The sequence below is a fragment of the Mytilus edulis genome, chromosome 3 (assembly GCF_963676685.1).
Source record: "Mytilus edulis chromosome 3, xbMytEdul2.2, whole genome shotgun sequence".
Lineage (NCBI taxonomy): Eukaryota > Metazoa > Mollusca > Bivalvia > Mytilida > Mytilidae > Mytilus > Mytilus edulis.
Window position 1 is genome coordinate 13,127,055 of NC_092346.1, and position 19,924 is coordinate 13,146,978.

The following is a 19,924-nucleotide window of genomic DNA, read 5'->3' on the forward strand; positions in this document are numbered from 1 at the left end:
TTTCGGAGAGGTTGTGCTACGACCTCACAGCGACGTTATTACGACCTCGAGTTCACTACGGCCATCACTTCTCACCACGACCCAACTACGCTTCCACTACGACTATACCACGTTTACACCACGCTGTTCAAGTCCATAATACGATTCTAGCACACCCATTACGTCCTCGTCACGCTCTTCTTACGGCCTGTTTACGTTCATACAACGACCATCATGCTCATTATCATTTTCACATAAAATATACAAAATCTCACCAAGTTGTGTTTGTCTGTGTGTAATTTGGACCTCTTGTCCTTTTTCTCTCACGACTCAGCCATGCTTAATATATCTGTGTCCTCCCTGCTATCGTTCATTGAAACATCCTTATTTGAGCTTGATGGACCAGCAGTAGGTTGTGATCCAGGTTGGACTGGTAGGTTCGACTTCTCTGGTGAATCAGGATTCGGTACTCTCAGAGCTTCCTCTGCCCTTATATCTGTCCCTCCCACCACGCCCACATGTTATGGCTGATTTGGTGGCATGACTGTGCTGTTTCCGTGAAATCTACGTATTAATCAGAAAAGAAGGAATGGAATAGTATTGATATGGAACACGCTGATTTCGTTATTGCTGAGAACGTAGTAAGATCGTTGTATGAACGTAGTACAATCGTGGAAAGAACGTGCTATAACGCAATAGAAGAGTGGCAATATCGTGTTGCAATCGAAATACTCGTGGTATGGTCGTAGTGAGAACCTGATGAGCGGAGTAGGATCATGTTAAAGCGTGATGAGAACTTAGAATAATTGAAGCAGGATCATGATAGAAGCGTAACGAGGACGTAGTATAATCGTGAAAACAACGAAAATTAACTTGTTTATGCCGCTCATACCGCGACCTCACCACAATCTGAATTAATTTAAGAACGCAGTGAGCGTGGCACGATGGTGGTCTAGTTTGACTGGAGCCTAAACTTACAAGAAGTAATATATGCAATTTTATAATGAACTTAAACACCGAAAAAACGCCTTCTGAATATTTTCAGATCATAGTTGTGTTTCGAAAACTCTATCACCTCCAACAAATTTCGGCATCTCTTTCCTGTTAAAAGTATTACGCTAGACAATGATATGTACGTCCGTATATGTGTATGAAAATAATGATATAAGTCAGAAAATTAAATCCAACAGTGGTAGAATAAGACTTGTATGCTTACACATTTTTGTTTCTCAACGCAATTTGAACTTCCACCTTTCAAACACTACAGCGCCAATCGCTTAGCTTCTTGTCAAGCGCCATAGACCACACGTCAAAATCCGCTATATGAAAATGTAACTTCAAAAGTCGTAGTAATACCTTTTTACGTAAGGCAATGAAGAGATAGACACAAGACATGTGTTTTAAACGTGTAAAGATGTTATATTATTTTTATACACAATGTACTTAAATTGTCAGCAATCTAACTCATCAGTTTTTTTATACAATATATCATGTTCATTTTTAAGCAATGTTAAACAAATTCCAAAATAAGTACCGATCAAATATGTGACCAGGAAAGATAAAATATGTGCAACGTTTGGTGACACTGGCACTCTGTTCTTTAATCAGATAATATTTCACGGAGTAGGAATATTTTAACCTTATGTATCTGTATTTGTAGATAGTATTCCTGCTGATATATCAAGTACTATCAAGGTTGAAGGAGTTGTTGGACATTCTATTGTTTTTTTCAGCATTCCTCTTTATCTTGTCAACCTTGTTCAAGATGTCCAATGTCAAACGACAACCGGTGTAGTGATTTCTTTGGATATAATTGATAAAAATGATCAGTCAACTCATGGGATACAAATGTCTTATCTAACCTTAACAGAAACATATTCCTTAAGATACATTGAAAAATTACTTTCTTTTAATTACTAGCTAACTACTCATTTTTTGACAAGAATTTGTACTTCTTTTTTTACTTGATTTGCGTGAATCAATACTTGTTTTAAGAAAAATGCAGTTATTTTTTTGTTAGTGTAGGCATTTTCACAAGAAAAATCTCGGCGAAAAGTTATATTATCCTATTTTGCAATTTATAATTGATGCAGACATGCAAGCTTGGATCATTTCATATCGTGCATTGCGATACGGTACACTGTTATATTCGTTTAACTATGTGTGAGTATGTACCCATCCCCAAATAGGTACTGTACTTTGACGGAATTTAGAAAAAAATTAATTGTCTCAATTAAAGATTCATTGGCATAAAACAACTGAATTTGGTAGGTTAAATCATTTTGGATCTTCAATAAAATTACGTTTAAGATTTCACATAAATGTAAGAGATTTCCCTTTTCAGGTGGTACATGACACTACAGGGAGATATCTCTGTAAAAATCAGCTGACAGTCTTAATCACGTTCTATTGTTAAGGCAATATTAAGATTCTCAACGATCATAATAAGTGTTCATGTCAACTAGCGTTATTATTTCATTAACTTTTTAGGTCTTTCCACTTTTCTGTGGAAAGACCTATTAGTTGTGTTCTGATTATTACTATTATTTCTTTCTTCTTCCGCCTAACCCTTGTCTTGCGGTATAAGAATGTGTCGCAAGATGTCGCTTAGATATTTTGGATATTATATCGAACAGTTATTGTACTTTTAAAACTTATCTTGTTAAGCCGAAGACATGTTTTACTTGTCTCCTCCGTAACCAAAAAAGATAACAACAAAATTCTTCTTCATATTAGTTGTTACATCCAAACTTCTTTGAAACAATATGATTGTAGCATATTCTTCTATGTTGTAGGTACCGATTTTGGATATACTACGTCCGTTTATATGAAACCTGACTGTTTTGAAATCAAAACATTATTCAGTACTAGTTATAAAGATGAAAACAGTCCATTACGCATGCTGATAACTAATGATAATACGGTATGTATAAATTACCTTTACTTCGCATTTAGTTAAGATCAGATTAAGGTTAATATATTTTTCGTCTAAACTATACGCTATGACTTACCAACCAAATAAAGTCCAGGTCTGCAGAAAGGTACTACCTGTTTGGATTTCAATTTGACTTTTGATTGTGGAAGAGAAAAAATATTATAAAGTTATTAGTCCCCCCCCAAAAAAAACCACCACCAAAAAAGGGAGTGCAAGTGAAACAAAAACATGCCACATGTATAAATTCTTTGAATGTAATATCTGTCTCAAAAAGCGATAACCTGCAAATAATACAATTTTTCAAATCTAAATATTTCATTCATATATAATACATGATTTATCGTTGAAAACATTTTCTCTAATGTTTAAATAATCAATGATCATTAATCATCTCTCAATTGTTATCAAGCCATTAAAATCAGACTTGACCTCGGTAATCCATTGCCTCCAACACCAAGTTATTGAAACAGCTGGTATTAACCGATACACCATCCACCCACTCACCTGCCCATCGTGCAAACTAGAATTAATGAACGCATTATAGTTTTTGACTATTATTAAAAAATGGTGTGACTGTTCACCCATGAATTATTTCACGCAGTCAAGGGCTTAAATTCCGAAAGTTTCTTAAACCTTATTGAATTTTGCTTACAGAATTACGAAGTAATTTCCCAATATGTACGTTTATGCATTACATTAGAAATTTCATTGATTGCATGTGACACTAAATATTGTCCGCTTTTGATACTGAAGGGGCCTTATATTTTCCGGTCTGTACACCCGTCCGTCTGTTTGTAGCCCTTTAACTCTATCTTATTAGGTTAAATCTTTGGTTAACGGTAAGTTAAAGTTTTTGTTGAGGATAGCTTGTGGTCAACTTGATACCTAAATTCATGTTCACTTATGAAGTGAACTGTTTAATATATATGCGAAAACAGTGTTTCGACCCAGATTTCATGGTTCATCAAATATGGAAATGTGATACGAATGTTGTGCGAGCAGAACATAACATTGGTTTCCTATGGACACATAATTTTGTTTTGTAAATTGTATTGAAATGACATGTCAGCAAAGCTATACACATATAGAGTTGCAATCTTTCAACCGAAGTAAATTATGTTCGCACGGTCAACGCTTTTACAACCTAAGAAATTACTCAAAGAAGCATTCAACACTTATAATTACAATTTTTCGCTATGATAATGAAAAATCGATTTTAATCATTTATTTCTTTCAATAACCTGTGCCCATTTTTTTTTATAGCATTTGTCAAGAATGCTAAATTTCATTTGGATACGAAGGTGAACTTTAGTAAGACGCACAAGCGTTGTTATCCACTCAAAATAACGGATTCTTCTGAAACATACATATAAATAAATGTTATTATAATGAAATAGCATAGCAATTAAGTATAACCCCGATTAGAATCCTTTAAATATGCTTGTTTTAAAGTATTGTATGTTATCTTACATAAGGCAATATAATAAAAAAAATCATGTAGCTCTTGTTTGATTTAAAGATTTCCCTGTTAGGGGATGGCTGCAAATAAAGTTAAAATCGTTAACTCAATGGATGGATGGTTAAATAAGAAATAAACAAATAGCCCTCCGACTATTGCATTTTCGAAGAAAAAAAATCGCTGTTTTTTTTTTATCAATTTGAAGCATATTATTATTATATGACACACCGTATTGCATATTTTAATTAGTTTGGGTTGGGCTTTTTGTGCTTTTAGATAACAAGCCAAGGTGTTGTAGCACTGATCTGTCGAAACAGTCATAGAGACTACAACTGGCATTTATGGCGAAAACTCCAAAATGGTACATATGTTAAAGACAAATATCTTGTTAATCCAGCAAATCAACCAAAATCTGCGGCAATCATCTTTACAAAAGAGTCAATATCAGAGGGAAACTATTTGCTTCGATTGTCTGTTTATCTGATTGATTTTGGCCAATTTTTGGAAGACGAAATTTACGTTGAATATAGATTACCGCCAATTATTACAAGTATTCAAGGAGGCTCAGTTAGATATATTAGCAAAGATAACGATGTGGTTATAGATGCTAGTTCTGTAACATATGATAAAGTACAAAAATACAAAATTGTACCTTTTAATTATGAATGGTTGTGTCGCAAAGGTCTAAACCAGTCACAAGTGGACGCAGTTCTTGGGAAATTTGGGTTACCGGGAGCTCCAGACATCATAACCCTTGGAACAAGTTGCAATGAATCTTCATGGGGTGCAAAGTGGACAATCCCATCTGAAAACCTTAGTATAGATACGTGGTATTTATTACATGTTAAAACCCAAAAAGTAACAAACATAACGGATGAAGAATTATCAGGAAGTGCAGACACTATTAGATCAGCAACTGCTCTTCAAGCGTTAAAAGTGAGAACTGGGGACGCCCCGATGATTAACATACTGTAAGTAATAAACGTTAAAAGTTATATAAGAAGGTCTATATGCCATTTTTCTTTAAATAGGGATTAAGATTATAACACAGGGTTGACTGCTTACTCTAATTTATAATATTTTTACCTATTATGTCTGTTTGTTTGGCTTACACATTTTGTCAAATAATGGAATTCTATGAGAATGGCATACAAGTGAGAGGTTTAGCTTGCTATAAAACCTGGTTTAAGCCACCGTTGTCTTTATAAGATAATGTCTGTACAAAGTCACGAATTCGAATATGACAGTTGTTTTGACGGCGTGTATAAAGCTGAGTCCACAAACGTAACGTGTTAAAATTACTAAAAATCATTTACGACGTCCGCATTACCCCCCAGAAAACGTAAGCGTGACAAAAATACTGGACACTTAGTTTATATCATAATTTTAAACATAAACGTTCAACATGTTTCTTTTCTTTCAAACAACAAAGCACAGCAAATGCACATTCTGGAAATCTAAAAAAAAAATACTTAGAGAGCAGTGTAACGGAAATAACAAGCGACTATGCCGTGGACCCTATTAAAAAAATAGCGTTAACACGTCATTTCTTTTAATTGTAACATAATAGCTGGACATTTAAAAAAACAGATGTTCAGTCTGGACTATCGAATCATTCATAATTTGCAGACTTCAAAATATGAACATAGCAAGTACATATTTTTTTTTATCCATTTTCTAATATTAATCCTTTCAAATTAGTACTTCTAACAAATAACGAACTACATTCCAAACGCGTCAACCAAGGCCCGTTTTTGGTTGGTTTTTTTTTAAGTTCGTATGACGTCATAATCCGAATTCGAAAAATTGAATTGTACGAAAATGCAGAAAAAACGTTTAATTTGTATAAATTTCAGGTCAAAAAATCTATTTTATGCTTATTTATTGTTACAAGTTTCACATATGTTTGCCGTTTTCTCCATGTTCGTTTCATACTTTATAGATTTAATTTTGATAACCTTTTTAATTATGTGGATTTTAATGGCTAACATTAATCATTTTCGTATAAAAGAACTGCCCAGTTAAAATCCATGAGTTAAACACGGTTGCATGCAGCTACTTTAACAATTGAGTTAACAATTGCCGTCAACTTGTGCACGCCGTCTTTCCGTTCGTTTGATATGCTTGAGCTTTTGATTTCGACATGTTATAAGGGACTTAGTCGATTTCCGTATCGAATTTTCCTTTGGAGTTTGGTATTTTTTATTATTTTACTGTTCGATACATATGAACTTTGCAATTGACTATTCAATTTCGCTTTCAGTTGTTATGTTGTCTGCAGGTACACATGTCTTCGTAATTTGTAATGGATTGTTATGAAAATAATTTTATACATAAAAAAAGAAAAAGATGAGGTATGATTACCAATTCGACAATCATCCAACAGAGACCAAAGAACGTGTATTTTAGCAATTGTATGTCACCGTTTGCTCTTCGACAATGAGCAAAACCAATAACATATACACGTAGTAAACTATGGAAGGCCCGACATGACGAAATCTGAAAAAAATCAAATTAATTAACCAACAACCTCATTTACGTTAAAAAAAAACTAAAACAAATACGACAGACAACAACCAACAACACTGAATTACATGATCTTAATTGATACTAAACAGACACATAAAGAATGTGGCAGATTTGAATATGTGTCTCAGCGCTCAACCTTTAATTTGGACAATAGTGTAACAGCGCAACATCAGACCAAACTGTTATGAGGGCTTGACTCATCAGATCGGTACGAAGTACAATAAAAAAATAACAATCAACAGCAAGACAACACAAAAAAGACACACAGTACCAATATTAGATTATTTGCAGTTACTGGATCTATGTTTAGGCCAATTACAATAACACAAATCATGTTTACCCAGAATTATATATCAATCAGTTACTGTACACAACCAACGGATTTAATGTACAGACGTCATAAACAGTCTGAGACAATAAGAATATTGTACAATTCCATATACACGTGTAAGTCCAATGTTTTTAAAAAGAATATTGGACCGAACGTACGTTCACATAATTATTTAGTAATGCATAGTTATTATTTAATTTATCAAAGACAACATAAATGTTGGTACCAATAAAGAATATATTCCAAAATTTTACTTCAGTGTTAAATTGTTAACTGTAAATGATAACTTATTCCTATAGAAACGAACTGTGCGCGTCTACTTGCCGACCTCTTCTTATTTTCCTATGAATCGGAGTTCCTTCAGACACTTGTCAAAGACAAGAAGATCAAAGAACCAAGATTATTTAATTTCACTTTCATATATATTGATGATGTTTTTTCCATTAACAATCCAAACTTTTCTGATTGGGTTCCATCAATACATCCCCCAAGAACTAGAAATTAAAGAAACAACAGACAAGGCTTCCTCCGCTTCATTTTAGACTTATACCCCGATTTCGACATAAACAGTCATCCCAGTACCAGAATCTATGACAAACGAGACGATTCTAATTTTGAAATTATCAATTTCCCCACATTAGTAGCAATATACCAACTTCAACTGCATATGGGATATACATTTCCTAACTTGTTCGATATTCAAGAGCTTGCAGCTCCTACTCAGACTTTGTAAAACGACACCAGTGTCTGAGCAGAAAGTTGATTAACCAGGGTATGTCAAAGAACGTCTCTTTCTTCATTAGAAGGTACCAAGACCTTATTGATAAATATTCCGTATCAACTTCACATTTGTTCTAACATAACTGTCGATTTGTTTACCCTGTATACCACCATTCCCCATGTAAAATTATAATGTTTTTAAAATACTTTGAAAGACTTAATTATTTTATATTTCTTCCTATGTGACGTTTACAATTTCTGTCGTCATACAGGCGAAGCAATAAATGTGGTTTTTAAATTTGATAGATGCTTTTTGTGCTTTTTTGTTAAATATGTGTTTGTTTTGAGATTGTGACACAGTGATGACTGCTGTACCTATATTTGGCTGTTTTAGCTATCATGTCTGTTTTATTCCCACATCGTTGTTAATATAGTGGAATTCGATACGACTGTCATATAAGTGAGAGGTTTAGCGCTATGACACCAGGTTCAATCCACCAGTTTCTACGTAAGAAAATGTCTGTACCAGTCAGGAATATGACAGTTGTTATCCATTCGTTTGAGGTGTTTGAGCTTTTGATTTTGACATTTGATAAGGACTTATATTAGGAAATTGACTATGAGGGTCGGTTGAAAAAAAAATTATGACATAAGAGACGACTTCAATTTCCCAATTGTGTCATGTTCAATTCTAAACCTAGAGATCCAAATACTGAAAATGTAATCATCATTCCGTAAATATTACGGAAGGCATCATGAGTTGGTTGACCTTCCTGGACTATTCGTTATACAGATGATATCGGATACGTTTCTTCTGTCGTAGCTACAATACCCCTTCCGTTTTAACGAAAGTGACTACCGAATTAGACTATTTTCCGGTTTTGTATTAACATGAGCTATACGACGGGTGCCACATGTGGAGCATGATCTGCTTCCCCTTCCTGAGTACCTGATATAACCCCTTTGGTGGGGGTCCGTGTTGTTTTGTACCCCTTTTGGTGACATTGTTTCACGCATCATTGTCAATTTAATAGAAATTGCTGCGACTGGCGTATAAGTGAGAGGTTTAGCGCTTTAAAACCAGGTTCTACATTCGAAAATGCATGCACCAAGCCAGGAATATGACAGTTGTTGTCCATTCGTTTGATGTGATTTATCCTTTGATTTTGCCATTTGATTAGGGACTTTCCATTTCAGCATTTTTGTGATTTTACTTTTTATTCAATAGGATGCACAAGTTAGTATGGAGAGAATCTATATTTACGGGCTCTATAAACAAAATCCTCGTATAAAACAGAAATTGTTATCCCGTTGTTTTGAAAGTTTAACCAAACTTCAAATTAAAAATCAAATCAAATCAAATCTTTGTACTTTTAAAGGATTTTTTTTTAAAGGATTTTAAATATTGTATTGCAATGAAACCTATGACATAATTATATTGTCAGTTATACCTACATTAGTTTCATTGAAGTCATATATGTCACTTTAGTACCTGAGATAACCCCTAGTGTTTGGTGGGGTTCGTGTTGTTTATTCTTCAGTTTTCTATGTTGTGTCATGTGTACTATTGTTTGTCTGTTTGTCTTTTTCATTTTTAGCCATGGCGTTGTCAGCTTGTTTTAGATTTATGAGTTTGACTGTCCCTTTGGTGTCTTTCGTCCCCCTTTTAGTAACAGGCAAAACGAGCGAGTTAAAAGGAACAATGTAAACGAAAGCGTTACACTTTTCCTACACGATATATTTAACCGAATTCCAAGCGGACATAGCTATGATTTGATACATCCTGGGCAGCACACGACCGGACCCTAAGAAAACGGATAATTAGAGAAATCGGGAATATCTATAGAATTGAGTAAATTCTGAATTTTTATTTCAGGTGCAGAAAGAACTGTCTACCAAAGTTGTCCCTCAATTCTTTATTGATCCTTAATGCAGATTGTCCAGAATGTAGCTTATCAGACACCATTTACGAGTGGTCAATACTCGTGTACAATCACACAACAGAAGTATTCGACAGTTTGAATTCTGTACCAAGTATCAACCAGTCACGACTTGTAGTAACCAGTAAGTGTCCTTTTTTCATTGATAAAAACTAGTTGCATTACAGACCTGCAAAATATATTCTTTGTACTAATTCATAGTACAAATTGAAATGAAATTTAAAGATAACACTGTATTTATTTACCACCAATCAACAGAAACCTAATGACGAGGAACCTATGGATCACGGGGTACATAACACCTAAGAGAATTCACTCTTAAAAATCAGCTGAGTGTTTTAATAACATACTGTTAGTTCGGAGAAATCAAGCTTTTTAACGATCAAAACTAGTGTTTGTTAAACTGCTTTATAGCCAACCAACTTTTTCCTGTAAATTGAGCGGTTTAAATTTCTAGATATTTTCATATTTTTGTAGACAGGTCAAAGTAAATCTTTTGTCAAAACTTTATGAGAATTAAACGAGCCAAATCTATTTTAGTCAAAGTGTTTGGTACCCCCTTAAACAATGAGCAAAATCCATACCGTTTAGCAGGCTAAATACATGTCTGTAATGGTTATATTTTTTCTCTCATAGGATAATTTTAAGCAAAAGAAAGTGAATTTTAGAAGTCCACAGATTGCATTGATTTTAAACATCAAATGTGCGAAATACTAGGTATATTAAAAAAACTGTAAACAAATCTCCTTGTAGTTGGTTCATTGATATTGTCATAAAATCGTAAAAGTGAACCGTGGTACAGCAAACATCGAATTCTATTAGAAACCCAATCACATACTATAGTAATTATTGTTTTTTGTATATTAGTAATTTTGTTTTAAATGTTATTTAATGATCTATTGTTGAAGTGCGCATAATAGAAATGAGATAGGGCACAATTTGCAATCGCTTGTCCCCTACTCCAGTATCTAAATCAGTGCATTTAACTATGGTCAAGATCTCATACTTGTAATTTTTCACCTTTTAGGTCTAACTGCTGATGAGATAGGTATCAGACCCGACGCCTTTCGAGAAATGGATAGAATAAGATTTCATCTATTGATCAGAACAACCGGGATATATCATTCGGAGGCAGATTATATCGTGTCTGTGAATGCTCCACCATATGGTGGTTCATGTTCTATAACTGCTAATACAGGTATGAATATATTTGTATAATTTAAAGTTGTTTTAATTAAGATTTAAAACAATTCAGATAAAAGAATATGATAGTTCTACCTGAGAAATTTGAAATTTTGTACTCGAAGTCGAACCATTGATCACCCATTGTAAAATAAAAGATAATACTGCTCTCTTGATAATATACATATCAAATGTTTCTTTTTTAGGTATTACAGTTAAGACTATGTTTACTATAGCTTGTAAAAACTGGTTTGATGAAGGAGACAGATATATACAAACAAGAGCAGATGATGGAACTGAATTATTAACATATGCTGTGTATCATGTGAGAAAAACCACTACTGGTATACTTGAATCTTTGTTGTCAACGACAGGTTTGTACAAGTTTACACGTACTAAGAATATATATTCCTTGAATAATTAAAAAAAAATATCAATTCAGGAATCTCTTATCAACTATATGTTAGGTTAAACATATTTATGCGTTATTAATTTACAAACAAATCATCGTACAAAAATACACAATAATAATAGGATTCGGAAACAAGCTGTTCAAAGCTTACATAAATATGTTTCCTTCATATACCAACTCCTTATAATGATTACATAAATATAGCCTGCAATGTTACAATGATATGGAACAGGAATAGATGAGTAACTACATAACTAAAAAAGGAGAAAACCAAAACAAAACAACAAAAAACAACAACAAAAACAGCAAAATACACTTAAATACTAAACCCGTGTCTAGATGAACTTTATCAAAATCGAAAATAACAGTTTAACTTGTAAATTCCTTGCAGTTAAGTAAGACATTTTGTATTTTACCATATTATTCTTGTAATTTTGCTGGATCTTGAAATAACTAGACACAAAAACAATATCTCGGTCGAACTGTTTTTAGTAATAACATATTTTTCATTTTAGAAGAAAGCAGTATTGTAACAACGTTAGCAGTAGGAGATCCAAAAAATAATTTTTATAGCATCATAAGGGTTAATATCATAGATTTCTACAACGGATACACTTCAGTGGATTTACAAGTAACGGTAATTCTCACCTTTTTAAAACTGTATTGCCCAATACATAAGCAACATGTTTAAGACTAACTATATAATCTAAATAGTATTTGAAAATTTTCTGTGAAATAATGACTTAAATCGGAAAATGATGTTCACCAATCTACAGTTCTTTTCTTGTTTTCTATTTGTGGAGAAAAAAATGAAAATACTCTGTATCTTATCATTTTTAGGTTAATAATGCCATTAATACTGATAGATCTATACAATCAGATACAGAACTGATCAACACTATTACCGAACTAGTAAATGACGGCATGGTTGAAGCACGAATCAGGAATGATCCTAAGCAGGTCATTTACCAGGCTTCAATTATCGTGGCTTCTATTGCATTAATAGTAAGTAGAAGACACACTCACAGTCACCTTATCCATAAACATATAAAAACTTACTGTGATTACCAAAATTCATATCTCGTAAATCGGTTTAAATAATGATTTTATGTATTTATCATTGTTTATGACATAGACAAATAGTACCATTAACTTAATTGTAATCGATAGAAAAAATTGCAGATCGTGGTAAGAATTGGTTTTCTGGTATCTAAAGATACGAGTTTAAACACGTTATAGTTTTCGGCGATAAGACATTTAATTTTTAATCTTATTTACAAAATTGTACCGAATCAATTCAAATTCTGTATTTTTTTTTAGAATTGAATAATTATACAAGTCACAATCTAAATATTATTGGTTGTTTTCTTTTCAAATAATTAAAAAAAATAACTAAATATTATTGCTCATGTTGATGTAAAGCTATCACGATCCTGCATTTCGTCGATTCTTATATTTTGGCATTGCAAAAGATCATTTAAGTTTTCTTTAACTGTTTATGATGTCTTTAAACTTATTCCATTGGATGCGTACTTGGACACATGATATGATTATTTGTTATTGACTTTGCCATAGCTTTAAATAACCACGAGTGCACTCAGATAGAAAATGTGTAAGTAATACATTTTTGTTCAATTTTTTGTATGTGGCTAGCCGCAAAACCAAGTTCAACCCACCAGCTTTTTTCTTAAAATGTCCTGTATCAAGTCAGGAAAATGGCAGTTGTTATCTTATAGTTCATTTCTGTGTGTGTTGCACCCGTACGAAAATTTCAACCGGAGTTCAACTGGACTTCAGCTGGACTTGAGACGTATTCCAGTCTGACTTTGAAAAGTCCAGTCTGACATGAGCCGTACACGTACTTTTTCTTATACTTTGGTTATTTGCCAGCCGGTATTTTCTTAAAAGTCCAACCGCACTTTTTGTAATTCTGACAAGAAAATAAACACGGCTGGACTGTTGAGGAAATTTATTCTTTCTGTATAATGATCAGCAGGATTTTTGTCTTAGAAAATTTTACAGTCATTTCTGAACAGGAATTCAGACTTAGAAAATTTTCATCAGCCAAATCTTCCCCAACAGAAATAAAAAGTTTGCCACATAAGGATTCTGTTCTTTCAAAGGAACAATTAATTTCTTTAAAAATGGAAAAGAGTTATAAATGAAAATGTGCGAGTTATAATAATAATATCATATTTTTTACAATATACTTTAAGATCAAACTATAAAAATTTGATCTTTCCCTATATTTTCAATTCCATCATTGAATATTTAACACAAGACTGTAAATTAACTGGAAAGTTGAAATTTAATATAGGTGACTTATTTTTGATTGAATTATATCCCAGTTAATATTTTCAACAATCATTTAAAACATTTTTACTTTTTCATGAAATAAAACCCCTAGCAAAATTACATCTGTCAATAGGTTAAATAAATTTATTTATTTTCTATTATATTTATATTTAATGAGATGAATGCATAAAATTAATAATTATCATCATTCTATAACATCAATTAGAAACTTGAGCCATAACAGTGATTTAATAGCAATAGTCTTGTAAATGTAGAAGTGAACATCTGTTTTCAATTAACCTCAGTCTGGACAGGTCACAGGAAGTAGCATCTACACAGAGGTTGATCATGAGGCCATTTGAAGGATAACACATTCCGAAATATATATTTCTGCAATTACTATCAATTTTATTGAACATTTCATAATTGAATAAATTGATTACTGATTTTCTTTTTTTAATATATCACATAATCAAAATTAGACATATATGCAAGCAGTCATAAAAAGCAAGTTTTTCACAGCTCCTTAAACAACCTCATGTGTTGCAATACAACACAATTTGAATTTGGAATAAACAGGAAGATGTGTCTTCTTTCTTGAAGAAAATGAGAAATTTATATTGGATGTAAAGCAAATGTTTGGAAGTAGTTCTGTTCACATTAAATTAGAAAAGATGGATCCTTCTAACTGGCAATTTAGGAAGAATGCTGTTTGGCAATGCATGTATTTTGGATTGCATATTCGAAATCTGGTAAGTACAATGTAATTGAATTCCACCATTTTGGTGATATTATCTGATATGCTCTTTTTTCTTCAACTTATTGATGAAATAATTACAATATTATAAATAGCTTATTTTAATTTTTGAAGAGTAAAAAGAATTAAAAAAATACTACATTAAATAGTTATTCATGCAAAAAATTTCAGTTTTAGTAATTTTCAAAGCTTTACTTTATTTTTATGCACTTTAAAGTTATTTAGGCCTATTATACATGTACAATCATGATAATTATCACCACAAGTTTTTAGGAGTAAGCATTAAGCTTCACAATTGTCTATTTCTTGGTTTTGCCAGTATTAAGACAGTAGTAAAAAGAAAAAGAAATAAGCATAATGGCATCTGATTTTGTTTTTTGTTTTTTATTTCCAGATTATAACAAGGAATGCATATCAAATCAGAAGAATCCACCATCTGAAGACAAACTAAGCAGTTACGTGGTTCAAGAGGGAGGGTTCTGTCGGGTTGGACCCCCCTTTTTGTGTGGATCAGCCCCTGTTGAGGTCATCTTTAAAGGTCAAACAGAACTTTCTGAACTCCAGCTGGACTTTTAACAGTTCAGCTGGACTTTTTCAAGTCCGGTTGAACTTTATAGAGGCCATATTTTTGCCAGAAATGCCGGCTGGATTTTTCAGACGTACTTTTATGAAAGTCCAGCTGGACTTTCTGAACCGGACTCCTGCTAATTTAAATATTTCGAGCCGGTTTACGGCTAATTTCGCTGAAAGTCCAGCCGGGTTATCCATTATAAGCAATTCAAAGAAAAGTCCAAATGATTATTATAAGTACGGTTCTAGTACGGCTACTGGCCGGCTGGAGTACGTGTCAAGTTTTTCGTACGGGCTGATTGTCGTTTTGGTTTTTTGTTGCACGTCAGCGTTTGTGTTTCGTTGTTTACCTTTTATAGTTGATGTGTTTACCTCAAATTTAGTTTGTAACCTGGATTTGTTTTCTCTCAATCAATTTATGACTTTCGAACAGCGGTTATACTACTACTGCCTTTTTTGTTACGATCTGTTGAGTCAAATCTCTTTCAATTGATCCTTATAATCGTTATGATGCTGTGGTCTGACATTCCTGTCTCATGTAAGGTAACGACACATGTTTTAAGCCTGACACATTCTAAACGTGCGTGTCCTGAGTCAGGAACCTAGTATACAGTTCATGTAGTTTATTGCTGTATAACATGTATCAAATTTGTTTTTATGTATTGATATGTACATAAATCAGTTTAAACTGTTTTACACCTTTGCATGTCGTCGCATGCTGGTTATGCAGTATAGGTATATATTTGAACAAAGGTAAACTAATATTGCCTCAAACATGTCAATTATCTATTTTTAAAATCTTGTTAAAACATATCTGAACGTTTTTGATCAACTAGTTTCCGTCAAAGGTTTGTTTGTCTTCATTGAAAATATGATTTCTCTACTCGATACACTAACTAAACACAAAATATGACTTATCTACTCGATTTACTAACTAACCACAAAATCTTATTAGGCAGCTGACACTCTACTTTTTAGAATTAAAACTACCTTTGATCAGATTAATAACTTTAACTTTGTACTTGTTTGGCTTTATAAATATTTTGATATGAGCGTCACTGGTGAGTCTTATGTAGACGAAACGCGCGTATGGCGTAGTAAATTATAATCATGGTTCATTTGATAACTATTAACACCACTGGGTCGATGCCACTTCTGGTGGACGTTTTGTCCCCGAGGGTACCAGCAGCCAAGTAGTCAACACTTCGGTGTTGACATGAATATAACTAATGTGGTCATTTTTATAAATTTTCTGTTTACAAAACTTTGATTTTTTTGAAAAACTAAGGATTTTCTTATCCTAGGCATAGATTACCTTAGCCGTATTTGGCACAACCTTTTGGAATTTTGGATCCCCAATGCTTTATCACTTTGTACTTGTTTTGCTTTATAAATATTTTGATATGAGCGTCACTGATGGGTCTTATGTAGACGAAACGCATGTCTGGCGTAGTAAATGATAATCCTGGTACCTTTGATAACTTATATCAATAAAATCATTTTCAGTAATATATCTCATATCTAATATTCAACAGGGAAAGACATAATGTAATCCTTCTGTGGTTTTCATTTTAAACCACTACGCAAATTACATCTCAATTCTCACAGAAGGCTGCATTGTAGATTAAAAAAGATCAATATTTGTTCCGAAGTGAGATATTACCAAGACATTAATACTTATTGTAAACTTTGAATAGAATTGATTATTTAAAAATCAAATGTACCCTTGAACCTTAAAGCCGTATAGTTTTGACGTTTTACATGATTCATGATTGACAGACATTTTACATTTTAGAATTGAAACTACCTTTGATCAGATTCATATCAATAAAATCTGTTGCAATCGTTTTCAGTAGAATATCTCATACATAATATTCCACAGGAAAAGACATAATGTAATCCTTCTGTTTTTCATTTTAAACCACTTCGCAAATTTCATCTAAATTCTAACATAAGGCTACATTGTAGACTTAAAAAAAATCATATATATGACCATAGAGATTAACACTTATTTGAAACTTTGAATCAGATTTATTATAATTTAGAAATGTACGTAATTGAACCTGAAAGCCGTATAGCTTTGACGTTTTACAGTATTCATGATTGACAGACCACACAAACGTTCATCAGATTATGTAAGGCATTGTGGTAATTAGTTCCTGTTGGAACTCTATGGGGAATCACATTTTAAAATTTACCCATAAATCTTTAACACTAAATTTGACTATAAACGGTTCGAAATGGAAGCATAAGCATTTGTCTTAATCTAGTTTTCGTTATGCTACGATATGAGACTTTGTTTTTAGCAGCAAATAAAAATTAAAGTAGTCTGATGTTACTGCGTTTATAAGAAAGTACCATGATAAGTTATCAGGTTATAGAAAAACAAAAGATATGGAATATCCATTAAACTGTTCAAGAGTTAAAGGTACTTGTAGTAGAAATTTGTTTAAAATCCAATAAAAATGTTTTAGAAGTTAAGTATTGTTTTGGTTGTCAATTCCATAACACTGATACAAAAAGAAGCAAAAGATCTCTTAAACTATCAGCGTTTGGCTTAGGAACTATCAGATTACCTGGAGTAACACCTCTCAAGGAGTAAACATTCTTCATGTTATTATCTAATTTCAGATTAAACTTTTAAACTAGGTACATTGGTGCTTTCATACGCACACATTTATATAGAAGTAACATTGAATCAGAAAGATATCACGTGATTCGAGCATCACACAATAGCAGATTATACAAATGTCCTAGGGTATTAATACTTTTCATTATTGCAATAAAAAATATATCAAAATCATGAGGTCATAACATGTATTATCAGCATGATCAGTAACACACATACGCATGTTTGAAAAAAATATTGCTTTCTAAATAGTGTGACATTTGATTAGTAGAAATTTATTTGAAAATATTGAAATGCTAATTGGAAGTCTGCAATATCCCAAACCGTCTTACGGTGTTTATATATCCCAACTCAATTCAGGGATTAAGTTACTACAAATGTCTTAAATCCTTTATTATATTCTTCAATGGATACAAAAAATTGATTTGCAAGTTTGACTGTACCAGCAGAAAACCTTTTTTAAGCGGAATATCATATCTTAATTTTACGGTGATTTTGTTAGCCAAGCACGGAAATTTAGATACGATATGGGTAAACTTATCAATCCTTTAAATAAATGTATTGATAAAGGTTAATTATTCAACACTGTAATGTAATCTTTGAATATTGTTGTTATTGGTATAAATATTTATTTAGTTTAATAAAAATTAAAACGATACTAAATATTATTAACTCAGTTATGTACTTTCACGATACTACAATCTATCGATACCTATATTTTGGCATTGCACAAGGTCATGTTTTTCTCTGACTATTAATGACGTCTCTATCCTAAATCTATTGGATGTTGGATGCGTACTGATTGATATTTTAGTCTAAGATACATGTGTTTTTAGTTATTATTAGTTGTAATTGACTTTAAACTAGCTGTCAGAAGCTGCGAGTACTCTCGGATCTGTACTTTTTTGTTGTTAGCGATGAGGGATGGACATATACCCGGCCACGTCCTGTCTGTGATTTTAGTTGATGTTTTTCTTTGTATCGATCTGATGAGCTAAGTCTTTTTCAACTGATTTTAATAGTTTGTCCACTTCTTTTGAACTTTGGTGGATAGTTGTCTCATTGGCAATCAAACCACATTTCCTTATGTTTATAACGGTGCAATTGCAGAAATAGAAAACCTCAATAATCCGACAACAGAAACAAAAACAACAACAACAGTAGAAATAATAATGATAACAATACAATGAAATAATGCCTTACATTTAATTTTTTTTAGCCAATACAACCAGAGACGTTTAATACCACGGACAACCCGTTAGAATGGGTTTCTGGATTATTGGAAGCCACAAAGAATGGAACGAAACCATATGACGACATACTGAATGATCTGCTGAAATATTATCGAGATCCTGTTATGGTGGTTATTGTACAGGTAGGTATACTTGATTTAAGCGAGTAAGTTTGTTTATGTTAAATACTGATTCAATAATTGTCTAATTTATACAATTTAAATAAATCACCATAAGTATTCTACGTAAACGTTTAAAGGGGCACTAGCTACGAGACATACGAAAAATCTAATACATTATTTTTTTGCTCAATCATTAATGACATGGAAATAGTAAAACAATATTTATCTTATAGCAGCCAGTATTGTTGAATTTTGTCAAAATAAGCTACAAAAAGATTGATTTTTAACCGGATTTTTGTGACAAAAATGTCGGTTATTGATTTGGGGATGTACGGCGGGCGGGCGGCAATCAAATGTTGTCCGTGCATTAACTCATAAACCGTTCAACCAAAGCTTTTAAAATTTTAATATATTGTTACTGACAACTAAATGAAGGTCAAGTTCAATAATGGCGATTTTAACTTTTACCGTTCAGGAGTTATGGTTCTTGAAAGATTGAACAATGGAGTTTCCAGTCGTGTCCGTGCATTTACGCATGACCTGTTCTACCTAAGCTTCCCAAATTTTAATATGTTGTTACTGATTACAAAATGGAGGTCAAGTTCAATAATGGCGATTTTGACTTTTACCGAAAAATGGAGTTTCGAGTCGTGTCCGTGCATTTACGCATGAACTGTTCTACCTAATCTTCCCAAATTTTAATATGTTGTTACTGATGACAAAATGGAGGTCAAGTTCAATAATGGCGATTTTGAATTTTACCGTTCAGGAGTTATGGTTCTTGAAAGATTGAAAAATGGTGTTTTCAGTCGTGTCCGTGCATTTTCTGATG

General features: G+C 32.7%; 1 protein-coding gene across 1 annotated transcript in view; it reads left to right on the forward strand.

The window, feature by feature from the left end:
• The first annotated feature begins 315 nt into the window (after nucleotides 1-315).
• Nucleotides 316-19,924, forward strand: part of LOC139515051 (polycystin family receptor for egg jelly-like) — a 62,626-nt gene continuing 43,017 nt past the window's right edge. The window contains exons 1-9 of the mRNA XM_071304612.1: nucleotides 316-412; nucleotides 2,775-2,902; nucleotides 4,650-5,344; nucleotides 9,830-10,017; nucleotides 10,921-11,091; nucleotides 11,282-11,449; nucleotides 12,003-12,124; nucleotides 12,328-12,492; nucleotides 18,958-19,113. Coding sequence (XP_071160713.1) covers nucleotides 316-412; nucleotides 2,775-2,902; nucleotides 4,650-5,344; nucleotides 9,830-10,017; nucleotides 10,921-11,091; nucleotides 11,282-11,449; nucleotides 12,003-12,124; nucleotides 12,328-12,492; nucleotides 18,958-19,113 — 1,890 coding nt within the window. The remainder of the gene's footprint in view (nucleotides 413-2,774; nucleotides 2,903-4,649; nucleotides 5,345-9,829; nucleotides 10,018-10,920; nucleotides 11,092-11,281; nucleotides 11,450-12,002; nucleotides 12,125-12,327; nucleotides 12,493-18,957; nucleotides 19,114-19,924) is intronic.